At 39.7% G+C, this 23239-nt stretch overlaps 1 protein-coding gene across 1 annotated transcript in view; it reads left to right on the forward strand.

Moving 5' to 3' along the window:
* The window catches only part of PDZRN4 (PDZ domain containing ring finger 4), a 239969-nt gene that overhangs the window by 3490 nt on the left and 213240 nt on the right, over positions 1–23239 (forward strand). Inside the window, 1 exon segment of the mRNA XM_030459211.1 lies at positions 2538–2642. Coding sequence (XP_030315071.1) covers positions 2538–2642 — 105 coding nt within the window.

A 23239-nucleotide genomic window follows, 5' to 3' on the forward strand; every position in this document is an offset into this window, starting at 1 on the left:
GTATTCATGCAAACTGTTCAATGGAACTCCCTGGGACTGCTTTTAAGAGTCATTGTTGCAGGATTAAGCCATTGAAATAATTTAAAGGAGAGATAAAAATTTGCTTCTGTAACTTAGATATCTTAAGCACCTCCTGCTCTCACATGCCTGCTTTTAATTTTTCTTTCAGTTCTTTATGAACTGAAACACAGTTCTCATCAATATTGTATCTTAAATCAATCTAATCTTATCAGGTTGGGTTTGGAAAGTTCATTGGAAACCATGGAGTATGCATAAAGATCACTAACCCCCCCCACAGAACATTCATAAGAATGTGCTTTTTTGTTGGTTTGTGTTTTGTTTTTTTTTTTTAACTTCATCCTTCCAGAAGCATTAATCAAGACTGTCATTGCATATGAAGGATAAAGAAACCTGTTAAACTGGAAAATTAATAGTTGATTAGAAGTGCTTGGTAATAATTATGCACCGATCAGGTTCTTGTTAAGTGGGAGAACTGTAACCTCCTACTATTATTGAGGAGGGGAATGGGACCCTGTATGTTAGTTTGGCAGTCTTCTACTCTAAAGCTATATTTAGTGGTGCCAAAGAGTCTGTTCCCATTAGCTTAAGAAGTTCACTGTCTATGATGTGGAATTACTGTTCCCTGTGGGTAAATATGGAGACCAGCAGTTATCAAATGTTGGTGCTGTAAATCCAAAGCAACAGTTTCATAGGTTTTCTCATTAAAGGATGAGACAACAGGTGGCTATAAGATCAAATACACCTGCTTTGATTATATCCATATTTTGAATATACCAGTAACAAAGTCCAGATGATCATTAGCTTGGATTACAGTGTGACCTATGTTGTTTACAGCTATAGGAAAACTACAGTGAAAAGGGAGCATGGTGTTCAACTTTCTTGGGGTGGCAACTGAACTTCTCTGCAGTACATACATAATGATAGTGCATTCTGGAACAGATTTTTATACTAGAAATTGTTTGGCTTTTTGAATGAATATTCAAATGATAAATATGTGAAGGTTCGTAACATAGTCATGGAGAGAACTGCTGACTGCAGGGGAAGAAGTGGTCGTGGTCTTCCAGTAACACTGATCATTGGAGATGGAGAAGTCATTGGAGCTGTGAGGCAGACTTTGGCCTAACGGTGTTTTTCACTCTTGGAAGTCTAATTCAGAAATCCTGTTTTGTTTTGTTCCCATTGTGATAAATGTCAACACCACAGATGCTTGATTGGCACCTCCCAGATATCAGTATAAGGTCTCGCTTAACGTATCTGGAGCCAAAGGATATAATAAGAAAAAGGGACTGAGTTAAGTAGTGAAAATAAAAAACTCTGCTCAAAACCTTAAATGCTGGAATAGGAATTGTTTGCTAAGAAGACAAGAAGAGTTCATGAAGGCAGTGTGTACGTTTAGTTCAGGTTCTTCTGGGAAAGAGCGCCCTTGGGTGAAGCGTTGGCTCTTGCAGCAGAAGAGCAGAACAGTGGTGTCATTGTTTTAGTCACCTACATGGGACTATTTTCCTTCACTACATGACGTTTGTGTTTTATCCATACAGTGCAGGTTTTTCCCAATAGGAAAGCAGGTGACTCTTGGTGTCTTGGGGAATGTACATACATGTTTTTCACTGGCTGTTTCATTTCAGTCCCTAACACACTTCCCTACTGTTCACCTCCTGCCTGAAGGGAAGAGGAGAGGAAAAGAACAATGCACCATAAGCTTGTCTTTTATTTTGTCGACTCATTTCACATAAGTTTGCATTTCTGAGAGGTGATTCATTATTCTAGTGAAGCTGCCCCCTTTTTGTCCCCACTTTTGTCCTGGGCCCCAGCTCTGGCTGGCTAGGACTGGCTGGCAGGCAACCTCCATGCAAGTTTTACTTAGCAATCTGTAGAGATCAACTGGAAGTGGGCTGTCTTTTTGTCCACAGCTGATCTGTATGGATTTCACAGCTGAGCAAGTTCTCAATCTCCCATGTGAATAGGATTTATGAGGTTAACCAATTCCAACCAAATCCTGTCACTGTTACGTGCCAGCTAGCTCATGTCACTTTATTCCTTGGAGCTTATATGTTATTTTCAAATACAGAAAAGAAAGTTTACAAGCAGCAGTACTGCAGGAGCTCTTTCCCTCCTGAAAGAAGCACTTGTGCATCCATTTTTAAAAGGGAATCTTCCTCTGTGCAGTTATGTACCAGTCATATATGTCTGCTTTTAAATCTGAGGTCTGCTTTAAATATTTTAGCTGGAATCTGATTACCATTGCACCCTGTGTCTCACTTAGACTAAAATAACCAGAAGTAAATGGATAATCTTATAAAAAATGCTGGAATAGTTTATTAATTCTGTCTTTTGGATAAATGACTAGTTTGTATTGAGCAAGTTTTAAAATAACACCAAGCAGCTTAATTCTTAGCTAGCAAAGCAAGCTGCATATTTGAGGTGGATTTGCATTTTTTGTTGCTGCTGATTTTAGTACTGCCTCATTTTTGTACTAATGTGGCCCTTTTTTGCAATTTCCCTGTCACCTGGTGCAGAACAATCAGGAGAAATCTGCTGAGGGAATTTATGTGTCGAAGATTTTGGAAAAGGGACCTGCAGACAAAGCAGAGGGCCTGCAAATTCATGACAAGATTATTGAGGTAAGAAAAAGAAAAACAACTCACCAATGGATTAGTCTGTTATATTATCAGATGAATCAATAATTTGATGTTTTTACACCATGTACATTGTTATTTTCCTCTTCTGCTGTGCCTAAACAGGATTCTTCTACACTAAACTACTCAAACATTTCTCTGATATAAAGACTCATGATAAATTTTTTCCAGCAACAAATTATGTATGGGTCTTGGGATTAAGCTGGTCTAGGTGAGGCAAAGGTGTAGATGCTGAAATAGGGAGGAAGAGAAGCACTTTGTATTTCTTTTCATTACCTTGAGAAAGAAGGTAAATGACTCCATGGAAATTCACAGGTTTAGTGTAGTTAATTTTGCCCTGTGTAGTGTTTATTACTCTTGTGACTCTGGAATGCTGCAGAGAAGCTGTGCTGGTAAGCAGTGCTCTGAATCTTCTTCAGTAGTTAAAGTACTTCCATATGATCAGAGGTTGTTCTCCCCAGGACCAATACCACTTTTTTTCCAGTTATGTAATATACCAGCATGGGAATTTTAAAGTTTATTCCTGTGTTGCATGCATTTTATTTCCCATAAAATAACTGTAATTAAAAAAAAAAAATCAATAAATCAATCTGAAGGCTTAGGTTGCTGCCTAGCTTACATGTATAACTATAATTAGCTTCCTAAGAGGTCTTGAAGGAACAGTTCCAAGCAGTCACTGAAATAAACTCCTCAGGGTGCTCTCTCTGAATGATGTATATTGTTACTTTTACATGTACTAGTAGCTGCTGGGTTGTTTTAGGGTACATCACTCCAGCCTCAGGTTTAGGGGAGACTTAGAAGCATGGTGTGAACTTGCCAGTTGAATGGGGTTTTGAACAAAGGCACATGAAACAAGTGAATTGGAAGACAAATTTAGACTCCTGCTGTGAGCTCCTTGTATTATGTTTCTGCTGAGGACTGGAGACATAAGCTGAGTGTTTGAATGCTGCTGGACTTGCTCCTAATGTTGGGAGCCTCGAGCACTGTGTGAAACCAAATTAATGTATTTTCTTGGAAAAATAAAGTTCATGCTTTTAAGTTGGCAGATACATGCATCTCCAGTAGAACACAAACGACTGAGCAAAAATGAACTGGCAACAAATCTCCCCGAGATACACAAAAGGGTTTAGTTCCATTTTTTTTTTTTGTACCAGCAGCCCTCAGATGCAGAAAAAAAGCCCTAATTTTTTCAGACATTACTTTTTCACTTGTTGTGTTCTGTTTTCTGTGGACTGACCAGCTGTATAGTTTATGCATTGGCTCAGTAATTCCTGCTTTCTTTTATTCTTTTCTCGTGCCTTTTTTTTAACGACAAAATAGAGTGATTTTGGAGGAAGAAATAATTATGTCAAAACCCAGAATTTATTAAATATGAGATAATTTTTCAAAATTCAGTCTAGTGTATGCATTCATATAGCTCTGAATGGAGCACCATTTCCACCATAATAATTTACAGTGACTTTGTATATGATTCTTGTGTATTCAGGCAAGCATTTACAGAATTTCAGGGTTAGGCCAAATATTCTACTAAATGTTTCAGTGTTTCAAGAATTGTTAGACTAAAATAGAAAAGGGGGGAGAAATGATAATATAATGATAATGATAAGACTTTCTAAAGGAAATGCAAATAAGTAATTACCACTCCCTGTTAGATATAGGGAGCAGCTGGGGGAAAGAGGTTGAATTTTCCTTTCCCATACAGAGCTATCAATGTCTTCCTGCACCAGGATGCCCTTTCCAGCCCTGTGAAGGATCATTATGAAAGCTTCTGCTGTGAGGAAATACAGTGGATGGTTTAACTGTTTAAAAATTGTTGGCAAGTACACAGAGTATCAGCTTTGGTGAAAAGTTGATAGGAAGTGGGACTTCTTACTGTTGCTTGCTCACTCACTTGGTGATGTGATCTAAGGGGTGACCATTTTTCAGTAATCAAGAGCAGAAGGAACCTATGTTGTTTGAAGGGCCTTTAATGGGTTCAGTCAGTTGTTTGACAATATGATGCCTGGCGTGTTTCTAGCAATGCGTAGCTAATGGGATAACGGACAGAACCATCCCATTAAATCAGGAGAAAATCTGTTCTCAAGGCAGGCTGCTAAATAAAGAAGGTAATTTGTTTCAGTGCTTTATCAGATGTTTAACAAATGTTAACTGCACTTGGTTGACTGTGGGCTGTGCACATTTCAAATGACCATCTTGTGGGTAACCCAGTGCAGCAAATGGATTTCACAGCCCTGTGGCACTGGCAGCTGGAATTGTGAGCTGAGCCTGGCAGACATAAGTGGTGCTGCCTTTAACTTTATATAAGTCATTAGCTATGGCAGCAACTTTGCCAAGTGATTGTTACAGTATTTGTGAGGGTGCCAAGGACAGAAATCAGATTTCTTTCTTGAAGTATTTTTCAGTGTAGAAATTCCACACAAATTACTTGACTTCCTGGAGGGTTTTGAGAACAGTGTGCCCAGAATATGCCTCTCTGACATTTTTGTCTGAAAAATATTAATGTTTACTTGGGCTTTACGCTTAGGTGAGCATACTTTGTGCTTGAAGACATGAAAGCTACAAATAGGTGCTTGTGATCTGACTGGGTGGGGGTGGGTGATAATGACAGGGAGAGATAAAGGGCAAAGGGCTGCAGCTCTTCACAGGTATGGTCACAGGACCATCACTGTTAACTTTCACTGTTCTGCTGAGGAACAGAAGATTTCAGGCACAGCTTTACCTTCTTTATTCAAGGTTAACTCTTTGTTTTTGAGGAAAGACCTGTTTATACAGTGTAAAGGTGGCCTGGGACAGTGATGTGCACAAGCCATGTTTTGGTGATGTGTACTTTCAGGAATCTTACCACAGATAAAAATTATCATTATTTGCTAATCAAGGAGAAACTCTTCCTCTTGAATTACATCTATGTAGCAGGTTTCTCCAGATATCCTGGTCTTCTGCTGCTTTCAAAAAATTTTATCCAGAAATTTAGCTCCCTAAAGTACCACAGTGTGGCACGTGTTCCAGGACTGAACATTGACCACGTTCTATAAAAAGCATCTCTTAGAACTAGATATATCTTTGATATCTGTGATTCCCAACATGAAAGCCTTGGGTATGAGCTACTAGACCTCTAACTTTTGGATATCCGTTGTCTTCCTTTCCATCCTGCCTGTGAATCCTGCAAGGAGGAGGCAAGCAACTAGGCACAGGACTGACTATCAGCCTGTGATGGTTCACAGAATTCTACTTCTGGGAGAAAATACAAAGTATGTCTACAATGGGTCACAGTTAAATAGCTGTGCATCATTTTGTCCCCCCTTCACTGCATGTAAATCTTTCCTACTGAATAACTTCACTGCTTGTCTTTGCTAATGCTGCTAGCATCCTCAGGGCAGCATAAACCAGCTATGAATCTTGGCAGTGTTGTTGATATGCAGAAAGAAGTGTTTTACCTGCTGCCTGATGAATACGTATTTATAGTTCTGAGCAGTAACACTGGAAGTAGTTCTTTTGGTATGGAGGAAAATTTTACTCAGCTTGCAGCCGGTTCAGTTTCTCATAAGAATGGCCCCACACTGGTCAGAGCTCCAAGTACACTAATTAGTGCCTAGTTACCAAGCCATTTGGAATGAGTTCTTTATACTTGCTTTGGATTGGTTTTTGTTTGCATAACATCATGTTTTACAGAAATTTGTATGTCATCTCCTCTGCTTTTGAGCCCAGCTTTAGAGAAAAACAGTGACTTATTTTCTCAAGTCCTCTTTCGTTCTGTAAATCACAGTGTCATGCAAAAAACCATTGTATTACTGAAGTAGGATATGCTGGTTTTACCTTTTTACTTCAGTGTTGCGCATGAATTACGTGACCAGGACAAAATTTGCTGTCCAGATGGAATTCCTGTATTTTTTTTTTTCTTAAAAAAGATCAGTATTTTGTCAAGTTGAGGAAAAGAGCTTACATTGCCTGGGAGACAAAGCCCTGCAGTCACGGCTGAACCTTCTGTAGCAGGCTTGCCAAATAACAAAACAGCAGTGAAAAACCTTGTGTGGAAGTAAAAGGGGCTTAGGCTGAAGACCAGAATGTTCATATGAGGAAGTGTAAGCACATCGTTGTCTGGAAGGCTCAAATGCTTTTCTGTTCCTTGCACTGCAAGGCAAAGGCTTCTGTTCTTTTACTCTTTAAAGTAAAACGAGAATATTGGTCCTTTTGCATTTTAGTCAGTTGATTCTCATTAATTTGATGGCTGAGAAGCAGGCATGGTGGAGAAGGGGGGAAAGAAAAATATTTTGAGCCTGGGACCTTTAAGTCTTTTTGAAAAACGAGATGGATGCCTGCATATTGTGACCGTGTATTTTGTTTATGCAGCCTGAGCTCCATAAGTTTGTAATAAATAGGACTTCATCCCTTATTCCATATTTCCCTTTGTTCTTTTCACTTTTTTTGGAGAGTACACACACAAGGGCTTTCAAGCGCATGTCAGCAAAGCCAGTTTCAATAAAGATGAAGTCTTGAGGCTTGTCCTGGCAGAAGGAACTTACATCTGCTAAGCGCCTACACAGAAACTTTTTTAACCATTGCCAGACTGCTGACTGTGCTGTGTGTCAGCCTTGTGATGTTTTATCTTCTGCATGTTTCTGTCATTACACTCACTATGTTGCTCAAGCAAAATCTTTGATACTAGTCGTGTTTATTTGGCTAAGAATCTCCACTGTCAGATTATGTCTGTAGAAGGAGTGAGCTTAAAAACTGTCTTGCTGGGATCAGAGCTAGAAGATAGGGGATGGCTTTGAACCAAAGCTGCACATGATGTGGCCAGTAAGATCTGTGTGGTAGCTGGGGAAGCTTTTTTATAGCTAGCTTTAGTGGTGTGGATTTCAGTGTATCTAAATGTGCCTAAAGCAGCCTTAGGTATATTAAGTTCTCTTAAATCCTGAAGACGTTCATCATGTTATGTTGCAAGTAACCAGGTTTGGCACCTGCATTCAATAGAAAACTGCTAATAGTCTGAAAGATCCCTGGCATAATGAATTAGTTATACCATAGGTTTAGAAATGTCTGTAGCTTCTTTTCATCTCTCTGTCACCTGTTGAGATACAGGTTTTTGAACACCTGAATTCTTTCATCTGTCTAAGAAACTTTTTTTAAAAGTGAAATGTGACCAGGTCTGTACATAACTTCATTTGAATAGGAGATTTTTTCCCCACTGACTTTATTTACTGAAGAGAAAGTCTTTGAGTGATTCTCCATGAAGTGAGGGATCTGGGCTATGGTCTCTGCCCTGCCTGCAGAGGACTGAGGTTACCTACTCAGGTAATCTCCCTTGTTTTTAGGGTAGAGGTTCTCTGTGTGAGACCAGCCTCCAGCCCTCCTCTGCAAATGGAGCAAGGTGCCAGCAGGCAGGTGAGTCAGGATTATCCAGTGGTAATCTGCTGTGAAATAAGTACTGATTCCAGGGAGTAGTATCTGGCACACTGGTCCTGCCCTTTTCTACATAAGTGCTTGTGACAATGAGTTTCTCTCTTTCTTGCACAGTTTTGCACTTTTTATCACACTTTCTTGGGTTATAGTTGCATTTCTGACTTCCTAGTGTCTTGATTTTTGAGAGGGAAGGTAGCAAATGCTGTTAACGGGGTATCCTCTAGCTAGGATAATTTCCTAGATATGAAAGACTGGGTTTTGCTGACTAGATAAGTTGCAGTAGCTGGAGTTTTCCTCCTTCTAGTCTCTGCTCTAGCCACCATGTTATCTAAAGAGGTGGTTGCTGCTGCCTGCTCTCAGTAAAATGTCTGTGCAGGCTGGATCTCATGAAGAAGAATTTCAGTGTTCAATGCACTGTCTGTGATAAAATTTGACACCTCACCATGGATGTCCTGGAATGCCTGGATTTTCTACTTTGTTGCTTGAGTTCCCAAATATCAGAAGTGCAGCATTTGATGCCTTAGTTGACTGAATGGAGTCTTATGTTCATAAAAAGGCAAAATAGTATGTTGACACTTGTATAAAGCAGCATAATTAAAAATTCTAAAATGTCTTGGATTTTACGAGATGACTTTTTATTTTTTTTTTTTAATCTGAGGTATAAACTGAGAAGTTTCTGTCTGCTGAGAACTTGCTGTGGACTCAGCTCTAGAGAGGCACAAGCCTATAGGAAGGTTTCCTCACTGTGTTCATTTGGGCTTCTTCTCACAGATGCATCAGTCATATGTGCAAGTATAATGCTGTGCTATTTTTTGTGGAAATATGTGTGCTCACAGTGCTCTTACCTGAAAAAAGGGGAAATGCCAGACATGTGGTTGGAATATGACCACCAGATGAACTCTCCAACTAGTTTATTTGCAGAGTTGGTGTATTCCAGAGATAAGATAGGGTCATCCTTTTCAGCAAGTCTTTTCAGCTTGAAAGTCACAGTTCTTGAGCTGCAACTGGCTGGTGTGCTGCACCTTTGGATGTGTTTGGATTCTCCTCCACAAGTGGCTCCCAGTAAGCAAAGCAAAGGAGATGCAGGGGTGGATAAAACAAGGGACAAAGTAGATGTGGCAGAAGGAGTAGTGTCTGGAGTATTTCTGAAATGTGACCTTACTGGAGTGAAGAGAGCAAGCTAAGTGGAAGTAGTGAAAATTGTATCTTGAAAGTGGATTTTTATGCTGCTCTAACCATGTTGTCTTGGGTTAGGAATGGCAGAAGAGTCTTCAGGATATTGCATACATGTGAGTGTGCATAACCTCCTCTCTCCAGGTGGATATTTCTTTTTTGCTCTGTGTTGGATCTCTACAGCAGATGGATCACTGTAGGTGCAGAGGGAAAGGGTGAATGGAAGTGTCCAAAGAAGAAGAAATCAGGGGGAAATGAGCTTTGCCATTAGAGAGTAAAAAAGCACCAACCTTATGGTTCCACGGGATAGTTTTTCAGTTCTTGCCCATAAATAGGCAGTGTGGGAGAAATGGAGGGGATGTAGGAATAGGGGTCACTGGATTAAATGGGATCATTTATACACACTGCCTTGAACTCTGATAGGGAAATGAGATGAATCAGAACTGGTGCAGAGCTCTGGTAACTGTACTGTGCCTGCAGTAGGGCAGCAGCCAAATGGGCAAGTCAGTGGTGCTGTTAAATAGGAAGGATTCTGGTTAACCTGTGGAAGAGCTGACTAACATAAGAACCTGCAAGATCCCATAAACAGTGTTTCTACCATGCACCACGGATCCTTAGGCACCGTGTGAAGGCCTGATCACACCCATCTCCTTCATGAAGTGTCTAATCTCACCCCTGAGGGATAACGTGTCAGAAACTTGGCAAGTTGAAATTCAGCATCTTCCTAGATGCCCTGTTTGAGCTTGTCTTTGCTGCATGTCATCTTTCTCTTCCTTCCCATGAATTTTTTTTTAAGCTTTAAGGTAAACCTTGCAAAACAATGAAACTTTAACATACTTCCATCTCACTGAGCAGCAGGAGCAATGCAGTTTTATATACAGCTGAAGTAGCAGGTTTGGAGGAAATTTTTGTTTGTATGAAGTTTCAGAGGTGTTAGGAGCACTTTTAGGGATTTAACAACTTGACTAACATCTGTCAAATGTTGCTGCTTTCATCCTCTTCCCAGGTAGAGATGGGCATGTGCTCAGGAGTGGTTTGTTTAGGAATTTTTCAAATAATTGCCTACACACATATTTGCATGTCAGTGTCTGTTTATTTTAGGGAAGACAAGGTCATAGAAATGCGTCTTTATATTTGATGCGGATGGTGGCGAGGTTTTGTGATGAAGACCCTTGCTCTTCTGTCTTGGCTCTTGGCCATGACCTTGGGTTAGCCCTGAGGAAAGGGCTTTCTCTTCCCTTTGGAAGCCAAATCTCCATGACAGGTGGGCTGTAGGTGTGAGTGTGGATAATGATCCAAGTGAGATCAATCTGTTGGTCTTGGACCAAGTCTGTCTTATAGGTATGGTGGACTCAATGGGTCATATGGAGCTTAAGTACCCTTACCTGGTGGACTTCTGAAGTTTTGAGAGGACAAAAGGCATTTTCTGTTACCTTTTTTAAACCTTGTCAACTACGTGGGGGCATTGGCTGATAAGAATCTCAACTTGAGCCTGCAATGTGCACTTGCAGCCCAAAAAGTAGACTGTATCCTGGGCTGCATCAGAAGAAGTGTGGCCAGTGGATCAAGGGAGGTGATTCTCTCCTGCTACCTTACTCTTGTGAGATCCCATCTGGTGTACTGTGTCCAGTTCTGGAGCCCCAAACTCAAAGACAAGTCCAGGGGAGGGCCAGGAATACAATCAGAGGGCTGGAGCACCTCTTCTGTGAGGGCAGGGCTGTTCAGCCTGGAGAAGAGAAGGCTCTGAGGAGATCTTATAGCGGCCTTCCAGTACCTGAAAGGGGCCTACAGGAAAGTTGAGGAGGGACTTTTTACAAGGGCATGTAGCAATACGACAAGGGGTGATTGTTTTAAACTGAAAGAGGGGATATAGAAGAGTAACAGAGCACTGGAACAGGCTGCTCAGAGAGGTCATGGAGTTTCCATCTCTGCTGGACATTATCCTGTGCAACCTGCGCTAGGTGAACCTACTCTGGCAGGGTTGTTGGGCTAGATGATGATGATCAGAGGACCCTTCCAACCTGTAACATTCAATGATTGTGTGAGATAAAGACTTGGTGTTAGGAAGAAATTTTGTAATGTAAAGGTGGTGAGGTGGTTCAAGAGGGGAAACTGTGGATGCCTTATCCCTGGAAGTGTTCAAGGCCAGAATGGACAGGACTTTGGGCAATCTGATCTAGTGGAATGTGAGGGGGAATGGAATGGGGTGATCTTTAAGGTCTCTTCCAATCCAGACCATTCTATGATTCTATGATTCTATGGTTCTGTGGTATAGCACAAGTCAGGAGCTTCAGAGAACACGTCAGGTGGATCAGAGAGCGCCAACCCTTGGAGGTTCATATGACAAAGACCAGGGGGAATAACTCATGGGAAGCCCAGCTATGAAAAGCCCTGTTTAAGTGTGAGACCATGCTTAGAACTGCAGGATGTATGAGGAAGCCGTGCCTCCCACAGCACATGCTGCTGGCACCTCAGAAGCTTTTGGCATTTTCAGAAAGTGAAAAGAGCCTTCTTCAGCCTTTCATGAAGGTTGTTCTTTGTTGTGGTTGAGACAACTTCACAGTTAGAGGAGATGACAGCTTACACATGTTGTGTGAATGCAGTGTTTTATCCTCTTAAGTCACTGAATCGATTGTTGCAATCCAAGAGTATATGCTCCAAGGGCTTTGATCTCTTCTGTCCTTTTTCTTAATCAGCTAATTCCATTTGTAAGGAGGAGCTAATCATTGTTCTCTGTAATTGGAAGCTGAGTGAAAAAAGCCATTAGTGTCTGACAGTATAGAAATGTTCAAAATGAAGTAATTATTACAGCTTCACTTAAAAAATTATTAACCTAATTTTTAAGGAGCTATGAAATGCAGCAGTGTGCTGAGAGGAAAATGCTTCTTAGAACTTGCAGACAGAAGCAGTCAAAAGCATGTAAGCACTGTGTTTCCCAAATGATTTGAAAATTGAAGTAGTAGTCTAAAAAAAGTTGTTGTTTGGAAACTTCTCTCTGAAATGCAGAATTTTGAAGCATTTAAAACCATACAGTAATGGAAAATCTCATTTTGAAATTGGCAAGAACAGACGTGGTCTCTTCAGAGTAAAATCAAATACACAAAGCTAAGGACATTTGTTACTAATACACGGGCATTTTAGTAAATGAATGTCTTGTTTGGAATTGCAAATCTCATGTAATTGTAAAACTTAGTATGTAGACCCAACTTGATTGAAGCACTGCTGCTGCAGGAAAGAAGTTCAGAATGACTCAACACTGTTTCTCCATTCAAATAATTTTGGAACGCATTTTCTTTATGAAATGTTGACAAAATAAGCTATGGCTGCTATGTTTATTTACATAGTAAGTTTACATATGTTATTTACAGGACATGATTTACATAATGTTTTCTTTGAGGAATTTGTCTTTTCAAGTAGCGAGGCTGGGAAATCGAGTAGGAGGAAGGGGGAAATTATGGAAAAAATTTAATTAGTAACTGTTGACATCCTGCTGTTTTCTACTTGTTTTTAAGCATGAAAACCATATTTGAACATATTTCTATGCACCCATCGAATATTTTATCTTTAAAATTGGATAAATTATGAAACTGCTAATCCAGAGGTGGTCACCTAATGTAGGAGAAGGTACAGAAAGGTTGATACAGAACACAAGGTGGTTTTTTTTCCCTTTGTCTGTCTTTTCCTGACCATTTGGACTATTCAGCACTTAAGAGACCCAGTGGCTCAGACATTGCCCATCTGTTTCTGAGTACAGTCTTTCAGCCTTGTGTTTGTTTCTTTAAGCATGCTGCTCAAGTGGGTTAATATCTGAAGTCCTTCCAGCAGCTCGCAGGAAGAAGGAATTCTATTTTAAACGGAAGGGATTTGCTGTCTTGCATGAATTAAAACATCTGGATCCCTACACTTCTCTGTTACAGTTTGACTGAGCTGGGCTAGCCCTTGGCAGATGGACAGTGCAGAGCCATATGGTCCTTGTGCTGTCAGCGAGCTGCCTTTTCGACACATCCCCCTGCCTACCCCCGAGCTCTCTTGGAATGGTAGCTGCTACTGCAGCCTGAAAAGAGAAGTGTTTTGGGAGCTTTCAGGCTCTTGTGCCCTTCTTGAATTGATTAATTGCATTTTTGAGTGGCACAGCATCCAGCAATCTGGAGCAGAAAGGTGAATCTTTCACTTCCCCTGCAGTGCTCAGAGCCCTGCTCCAAACAGGGCACCCTGTGCAAGTGCCAGATGTGGAGCAGCACTTTCTGACTTGCGTTTGGGGTCCCTTGCATCTTGCTTTTGGAATGTTGCCATGAAATCTCTTAAGCGCTCAGCACAGCTGTTTTTTAGCATGCTCTAGATGTGTGGTTAAGAGGAAAATTGACTGTTTTGAGAAGTGTCACAACAGAAATCTGCTTTCTAGTGACCAAAGAGTGGTGCTAAGGTCACAGAGCTCTTGCTAGCATATCTTTTAATTTGGTTTTTTTGAGTGGTGAGCAGGAACTTTCCTCATGGGAATAAATACGATATTTTCTAAAAATATAGGGGTTCTTGCTTGTTTACAAATATTTAGACACTTTAAATAAACTTGAATATTTTAATGATTTCTCAATTTTTCATTTTTATTTAAAAAGAGTGGGAAGAGTGTGGGGGACTAGGAAGAACAATATGTTTTCAATAGAATAAGATCCTGTAAGAAACAAAAATGGTTCATACAATTTTTTTGTAAAGAACTCTTACTATTGCTAGGATTTATAATTAAATAAATGTAGACCACTGTTTTCAGCCTTCTTTTCTGAGTCACTTAAGTACTGTACTCTTGTACTAAGAGTGTGGGTTTTTCACTTTTTCCCTCCTCCCTGCTATGAGGTAATGGAAATCTAAAGAATCAGTATTCATCACTTAATCCAGAGGTTTTATCTTTTAATTAACACAAACTGTAGACAATAGTATAAAGATTAAAGAACACACGGACATTTGGGAACACAGTTCAGAGAGTGAACTGTTCGGAAAGTGCTGTTAATGTGTCTTAACTTAGAAGAGCAACTTAATAACAGAGTTTTAATCTGATTGCTTCATTTTGTGTCTTACGTTAGTCAGAGTTCCACAGCCCATTACAGCCATTCTGCTGATGTCATTAGCAAGTACTTTGGAGAGTTCTAGTACTAAATGAAAAACTGTGTCTATACATTGGTATGCTTCTTTCTATCTGTATTGTTTTGCATTTGTCTCTTTTGTGTTATTCTTGCTTAAGTTCTGCAGTTCAGGGAGCTACTTCCATGTGTCTGTTGATGAATGCATCATGTAGGAAACAGTATATGCTAAGCATTAATGTTATTAACTTGAAAGCAAACATGTTAGCACAGTCAGTTTAAGTGCTTTGCTTTCAATTCTCAAATCTGCTTGGCCATCCTTAGGAGTTTCCTTTTGATTTAAAAAATCAGGGAAAACTGATTGGGCTCAGCTCAGATGACCTCAGTTCCACCTACATCTCTTGGGCCATGAACTCCCACTGTCTGGCTTTGCAGTGAGGCTGATGTCCTTCCCAGTGACATTGTTAGAATGGCATCTTTCAGGCTTTCTTGCAGCAAAGATTTACAATTACTTTTGTAATAAAAGAAGGAGGAGAAAAAAATCAAATTGACAACGTTAGAGAGTCTTTTCAATGAGAAACATGGATGACAATAAGCCATTAAGCTAGTTGGAAATTCCTGTATATTTTAACTGAACTCTTTTATCAGAAAAAAAATAGTTCAATTTCTAAACATATACAAATAGAAATGTTTGCTGCCTAATCATCTGATTACCTGAGTCTCTTAATTGGGACAGAGGCACAGCCAGAAGGCAGTCGGAGTTTTTTAGCCACTATGTACAAGATGCCTTTTCATTGGAAGATTCCTGTTCATTTTCATTTCTGCACTTTGAAAGCAAAAATATCCCCTCCTGCTTTCTTAACTAGAATTGCTGCTTAGTGTAGAAGTACCAGAATTGTACTTCTATCATCTCAAAGTACTTGTTGTCTGGCTATGCTGCCTTATTAAAGATCTATTTTGGGAGATGAAGCCTGAACTCCATACCCACCTGCTGAGTTTTTCCTTTGATTCAGCCACTGAGAGATGAAATTAGACCTTTAGGCTAATGGAGTGGATCAAGAAATGTGCACTAGACTACTACAAAATAGTGGAGTCCAATTAAAAAATTATGTTTGATGTTGCTGTTCCTGATTTTAAGTGAGCTGAGTTTTCCCCAAGTTTGTATTTAGTACATTTTGTACAAATTTGCACATTCATATTTTGTACTTCAGTCCCTGGAAAAGTCATGGAGTGAATCCTCCTGGGGACTATCACAGGTCTATTCAAAATGATCAATAAAAGCCACCATGCCACTTATCAGGGGCAAATTGTGCCTAACAAGCCTGATTGCCTTCTATGACAAAGTAACCTGCTCAGTTGACGCAGGACTAGTGGTGGATATCATCTACCTGGACTTTTCTAAGGTCTTCGATACATTATCCCACCGTGTCCTCCTGGAGAAACTGACTGGGAATGGCCTGGACAGGTGGTCTGTGCTGTGGGTGAACTGGCTGACACGTTATACTCAGAGGGTAATAGTAAATGGTTAATTCTCCAACTGGCAACAGGTCACAATTGAAGTCCTCCAGGGATCCATATGGATCTCACTGTACAAAAAGGATGTGGACAGGCTGGAGATGGTTCAGAGAAGAGCCACAAGGATGTGATCAGAGGACTAGAACACCTGCCCTACAATAAGAGGCTGAGAAAACTGGGTCTGTTCAGCCTTGAGAAGAGAAGGGTTAGGGGAGATCTTATTGTGATGTTCCTTGATGATGAGTACTTGAGGGGCAGCTACAAAGAAGATGGAGACTCCTTATTTACACCTGGACAAGACAAGGGGCAATGGGCACAAGTTGCTCCTGGGGACATTCTGTTTGAACACAAGAGGAAAATTTTTCACTGTGGGGACAGTCAGATCTTGAAATGGTCTCCCATGAAAGTGGTGGATTGGAAAGTTTTAAGTCTCAGCTCAGTGGGGTGCTGGGACATTTCATATAAACAATAACTTTAGAGGGGTTGGGCCAGATGACCCTTGAGGTCCCTTCCAGCCTGACATTCTATGATTCTATGATTTTATCAATAAGTGACTGGCCAAAGCAGGATAAATTCATGTTATTACATAGAAGAACAATAACAAGTGGTCTTAACCAGCCAGATATTTAGTTTTTTTGTGTGCTGATTTTGTATTCAGCAGTGTACAAAGACCTGAAAAGTGAAATGCCCATCTAAAAATAGTGTCAGATAATGTAGAGCACACAGAACACTTAAGATGAGGCTTATCTTGCCTAATGCTAAATACCTTAATATTTTGTCTTCCTGGAAGTACTGAAGATTAATTAGGCACCTGTTGTTAGCAAAGGTGATTAGTTCAGCCTGGAATACTTAATGACATCTGAGTTGTGATGAGATTCATCTCACCCCTCAGAGAAGAAAGTGGTAGTGATACATCCTAAACTCTTCAGAAGTTTAATATGAACCATCTGATTTTTATTGCTTTTTATTGCTTTTGAGGTTAGCTTGAGAAAAACTGTCTTTGTACAGAGTTTTTCACTGAAAAGCCAGAACAAAGCTTACTGAATCTTGTGTCATCCAAGAGTGAACAAAATTTAAGAAGAAAGACTAAGTTCTTTCATTCACTTTCTTACATTATGTTTCACCTAGTTCTGCTACTCCATTCTTCTGGAATGATGTATTTCACTGATTTAAATGGGAGCTTGAATGTACAAGGAATCACGTTCCATGTTCACAGTATTTACAATGCCAGCTGAAATATGAAAAGAAGAATTGAGGAACAAAACTGATCTTGGAATCCACTGACTGTGCTCTGGTACTCCTACTTGAGAGAACCTACTCCAACCCCGTAGTCTTAATGACTGAGTGTTAAATTTTTCATTAAACAAGCAAGCAAAACAAAGAGGCATACAATAGGATCAAGCTTTATTCCATGTTCCAGATATTCCGATTGCTAAATTTTGAACATTGTTCCTCAAAATCTGGCAGGAATTAGCGTGAGGCAAGATGCAACTTGAAATGCTCTACTAAGCCCTGCCTATTTCAAGACTAGCTTTGAAATCATTTAACATATGGTTTCATGTCATATCCAGTCTCATTAATCTCTCAATCTTTGGGATTGGAATAAAGTAAATCTCAGAGTTAGAAGGCAATCTGTATCCCCTGGGAGGATGGTCAGTGTACTGCTGACTTGGCTGGAGTGGAAGAAATGATGTGAACAGCTGTGAGCTGAGTGCTTCCCAGATCTCAGTTTTGACTTCTCTGTGCCTTTTTGGGACTCGGTGAACTCTGATTTTGGCAGTTTCAGGAGGAATCTGAGTAGCTGTTCTTGGAACCTTGGTGATGGGTCTTAGCAAATGAAGATGCAGATGTGTGTTTGAAATGGTACAGAACACCAGCCATCCAAGCAGCCCTGTGATGCTTCATTTTTCAGCAGTTTTCAGAGAGATAGAGTTTGTTCACAGCAAGAGACTGTAGAAAGACTGAGAGACTGGTGACCTTCTTTTGGCAAGCAAACTGTCTGAATTCTCTCCTTCCTCAAAGTAAGAAATTTTAATCTGCTCTTCTGTTGCTTTTGGGCTCTGTGTTTTGTATGGAGATCTAAGGGACACGAGAAGAAAGGCAGTGTCTTTTCTCAAACCAAGAGTTGTATAAAATGTGTGGGCTTTGGGCAAAAGGTGCTTTCATTAATGCTCGGACAAAGGAGGTTAATGTAAGTTTTGGGGTTTTGGTTGTTGTTTGGGGTTTTTTTGTTTGTTTTGGGGGTTTTGTTTGGGTTTTTATGTGTTTTTTGTTTGTTTGTTTTTAAACCAGGACAGAGAAATTGAGAGATGGGAGATGTGGGGGGGTTGTTTCCTGCAAAATGTGGTTTTTTTTTTTGTTCTAAGTCATCTTTATTGATAGGCATAAGAGTTTAAACTGGTGCTTCATGATTGGGTGTTCCCACGCACTTTCAGCAAGAATTTCAGTCAGGTTTTAGGTTGCACACATGTGAGATGCATTGATTTTTGAAAATGCCTCTGTGGGGAGGCATGAAAAGCTACATCTGGGATGGTATGTTTGCTGTAGAAATACTTTGACATTTTGGGAGGTTCTATTTGGTGTCTGTTGATCTGTGGCACACTTGTGTCTGGGTCTGTATTTGATGGAATTTGAGAGATAGGGTGTTGTTCAAATGCCAGCAGGGGGATTTTTTCAGAGCTGTGTGTCTAAGTAGTTGGCTAACTCTTAGAAAGCTGTTTTTTTCCTACATTAGGTGACTGTAGTAAAGTGCTGCTATCAAAAAAACAAACAAAACCCAAAAAATACCCATCCCAAACCTAAAAACCTGGTTTATATCCAATGTACTCTATGAATATATCTTGTCAGCATAGGAAAATATAGAGTTAAAAAAAAAAAATAGAATAATGTTGTATGCCTGCTTTGTCGGATGTCAGTGGATGAGTTTTTCTTGTCAGTAGTAGTGCACCGACACTGAGAACCTACAGAGAAAACAGGGAACACTGTTTCAGCAGATGCACAAACACCAAGTCTAAAGTATAATCCTTGCCTCATGAACTAAAAATCTAAACAAAATAAATGAGCCAGACTAAAAGAAAGTGACAAACACTTACTGTTCAGTATGGTGATATTCATAAGACCTTTTAAATACTAGATTGTCTATTATACTACTTAGTGGAAAGGTTTATAACATCTTATTTGATACAGTGGAGGTATTAATGGGCTAGGAGGTAAGGAATAGTATAAAAGGAACATCTGAAGTTTTATCTATTAAACATACTTTTGTTTTGGTTCTTTTTTTGTATTTGCCTTGTTTATGTGGTTTTTGAATAATGCATTCTGGATATCATTTAACTTTGCCTTGCAAGATTTCCAACTTCAGCTTTTATATGATCATAAAGTTGTGCTTTTAGCATGAGATTTAAAGTTTCTTTTTATAATTTGTGAGCTGTGCTCAGAAGGCAACCACCATAGTTTTTCAAACTTCTGCTTTACATGTAGGATTTGGAAGTGATTAAGCTGTAAAAGCTGCTGTGAGCAACAAAACTGGGCTCTCTTTTCTCATAGACTGAAACTGTAATCACTTCAGAGAGAATTGTGTTCAAATCTAAATTGTTTCTATGAATACTACAATACAGCTTTCAGTCTCCAACCAAGGCACTATAAAATGTGTTTGCAATGAGAAAGATCATTCATCAAGGTGAAGAAAGTGAATGATGGAGCTTTTTCCTCCCTTTTGTGCTGTGAAATTCACAGTGATACTGTTAAGGGATGGGAGGGATAGGAAAGACAGACTTCTGTGTGCATGCTCAGTCTTTTCTGCTGCAGTTCTTCAAGAACTTGTGAGCTTTTAAAACTGATTTGTAGTATTCTGATAAATCAAAATTTTATAGCACAAAACTGAGGGAGTAAAAAACTGAGGGAGTAATGTGATGGTTGATTCCTTTCTTTTTGTGGATAACCAAGGGACTGGCTCTGAAAGGGCAGTCATTATCGGCCATATTAAGACTGAACGTTGATGGCAAGGGCTTGTTTTTTTAATTATATTAGTGGAGGGTTTTGTTTGTTTGTTTGCTTGTTTTTAGATGACTCAGCCAGCATCCAGAAGTGTTGTTAACAGTAAAAATTGGTGGTATCAAATTTGATGAGATATGATAGCAATATTAGCACCATGCCTATGTTCTGAGGTGTCTTCTGCTTTTGCTCATGCTGGGACATGTTGTGGCATTTGAGACTCCGTGTGGTAAAGTTAATATTGCTCCATCAGTACACATTTTTTTCCCTTTCCACATGCTCTCCATTTGCAGAAGGAAAACAGATTTAGGCTCCCCTTTTTGTCAGATAAGGAAGGTATTGCTGAGGAGATAAAATTTTGGAAGATATTTTGACTACTGCAATAGAAAAAAACCAGCTGTAGACATGTTTGTGTTTTTTCTTCCTTGTCTGTCTGTATTTCTAACCCAGCAAAAATATGCTTACTTACTTATTTTTACTTATCATCATAGGGTGCAAGTGATCTCATACATCTCAACAGCTGTGATTTTGGGGGAAGTGACTCAAAGCATTGTAAAAACTCTCAAGTACAATATACTGCATAAGAAGTAGTTTCTGTAAAATACACCTTTTAAACAAATGTATGTCAGGAGCTCAGTTCATTGCCTGCAGTGGTACTGAAGAGTGGCAACTGGTTGTATTCACTTTGTCTTTCAAGGTCTTGTCAGGATCTGAGTACCTTGAGACAAAAGCTGGCAAAGCCAACCAAGTAAACTGGTGAAGTCACTGAGAACTGAACTGAATAGGCCAAAGCTCCGGCCAGAAGGTGTTTCGTTCTTAATTAATACATTTATATGAAAATCTTACTTGATTTTGAAAATAGAGAAAACTGTTTCAGTATTTTCTTGTAAAATCCTGCTGAAAATATTTGGAAAATATTGCTTCCTTCTTGCACATCTGTTATCATGTATGGTTTTCACATAATGCTCCGATTACTGCATATTAATGGCCACTAGTTAAACTAAAATATCAATGCTTTTATTGTATCTCCTTTTGTTTCCTGGAAATTAACTCCCTATTTATCTGCTGCCCAGCTCAAGCATCTTGCATTTTTTTCTCATGTTCTTGGTGCAGAGGCTTTCAGCTTTCTGTTGGTGGCTGAAATAATATGAACATAATCAGTCTTCTCTGTTCTTATTTTTTATGTATTTTTTGCTGTTGTTTGATAATGGTGTTCAAGAAGATGTTAAAAGTCGCATGTCAGGTGACTGAATCCAGGAGCTGCTGAGGAAGGTGGTTGTGTCCTGTGTGAAGAGCAGGGAGGGAGATGGAAGCAGGGACTGTGCTGCATGGATTGGAGGAGTTGGGCACTCTCCACTTCTGTTATCTGCAGATTTTATGTAATTAATTAATGAGTTTAATTCTTTTTGACTGCTTATCTATCTTCCCTGAGTTTAATTGCTTGGCAAAGACTTTGTTTTATTGTGTCTTAACTGCTGTCAGGGTTTTGCATTGAGAACATGACATTTATTAGTGTTTTATATGATTGTTTTCTCCTTGGTCTTATAAGCAAAGTCGAAGGAAAAGAATTGAAAAAAGTTTCAGAGCAATGCCAGGTAGGTCTTGGTTAGCCCCTGTTGAGCAGCACTATTACTATAAAGGTGGCTTGGGGAGCAGCTGTTGTAGTCTGTGTTCTATAAACTAATTCAGAGGTGATTCCTCTGAAGGAAAGCCAACTGGCAGGGCTTTCTGCCCAAACAGTTGGAGCTGAAACGCAGCCGGGTTTTGTCATGCTTACTTTGAAACAGTGAATGTCTAGCTTACCCAGGAAAATAAACCTAGGGAATATATGCAGAAGAAATTCTTTACTGTGAGACTGTGAGACATTGGCACAGGTTGTCCAGGGATGTTGTGGATGGTCCCTCCCTGGAGGTGTTCAAGCTGAGGCTGGATGGGGCTTTGAGTAACATGGTCTCAAGGGAGGTGTTTCTGCCCATGGCAGAGGTGGTGGAACTAAATGGTCTTTAAGGTCCTTTTCAACCCAAACCATATGCTTCTATGTTTCTAGTATTTATTAACATTGCCAACACCTGTATCTTCACAAAGATAATCTGGTAGATCTTGCTAATTAGAATAATAAAATACATGAAAAGGATCAAAGTATTATGGTTTAAACTGGTTTCACGCACCCGGTAAATTGCTATGCAGAACAGTGAAGATGGAATCACAGCCAAGGGCACTTAACAGTGCCTTTAAGTCCCTTGTGAATGCAAGAGGTACTATTTCCCAATTCATAAGGCTGAGAAATGCTGAAATGCAGTAAGTTAGAGCGGAGATGAAAGCTATCTGTTGCAGGAGTTGAGAAACGTGAAACTGAGGTCTACCTTCTTGCATGTGGGATTCTACACTCAGCCACCCTTGAGGACTCTGGGATGCAAGAGCCTCACAATCGAGGTTTTCATAGGGTTATTGGGAGCTGTTGGGATGTTTGCTTGTTTTGAGTTAGGTATTGTTGTGTGCTGTAATACAAGGTTTGCTATTGTGCTAGGTTTGCCTGTTAGCCAGGAAAAACTATGGCACTAAGAGAGGTCAACTCAACCCACAGCCAAGTAGTCTACACTGGTTGCCTGAGCAGAAACCTTGCCTTAGGGCACGAATTCCCTTCATTTTTTATTTTTATTTTACTGGGCTGGAATCAATGGGCAATAAATAGCACTTCCAAGTAGAGAAGAAGCACAGCTACTCCCTGTTGACAAGCTGGGTATTTAATTACTACTTATATCCACAGAATACTAGTGGTTGAAAATAGTCACACAACCTTGTCTGACTGATACATTAAGACAGAGGACATCACCAAGAGAAGGTATGTTGATTAGGTGTAGACTGCACCTAACTTTTCCTTACAGGTATTTAAAGCAACAATTTATTGTATGTTCAGGCACTATGGCTTATATTTGTAGAAATATTTGCAATAGTGGTGGAGTTGATTCTAGAAAAATTGTTCTTGGGTGGTTGGAGACTTCTTCATTTCAGCTCCCAAGAGTGCTTTTCTTGGAAGAGGCTGAAGAGTGTGTTGGATGGGACTGATTCTGTGTTAGAAATACAAGGGTAATTTTGTTGTCTTCCTTGTCATACCAATGGCTTAGAAACATGCTCTGCAGTTTGGAGGTTATAATGGGTCTCACAGCAGAGAGCTGGAGGAACACATTCTGGAACTAGTAGTGCACAACTTGTAGTCTAGGGCTAGGAAAAAATTTTAAATATGGAGATGATGCACTTTATGGAGAGCAAGAAGTTTTGTGTCTTCCTACAGTGATTAAGGGCATTTATAGATAAACTTTCTGCTGTGCCAGAAGACTGGTAAAAAAGGTTTTTCAAAAGCAAAAATACTGTTCTCTCCCTCTAATAAAAATCACTTCACTCAGGAGTGATTATTTCATGAAGCTTTAG

The sequence above is a fragment of the Calypte anna genome, chromosome 1 (assembly GCF_003957555.1).
Source record: "Calypte anna isolate BGI_N300 chromosome 1, bCalAnn1_v1.p, whole genome shotgun sequence".
In the NCBI taxonomy this organism is placed as follows: Eukaryota; Metazoa; Chordata; class Aves; order Apodiformes; family Trochilidae; genus Calypte; species Calypte anna.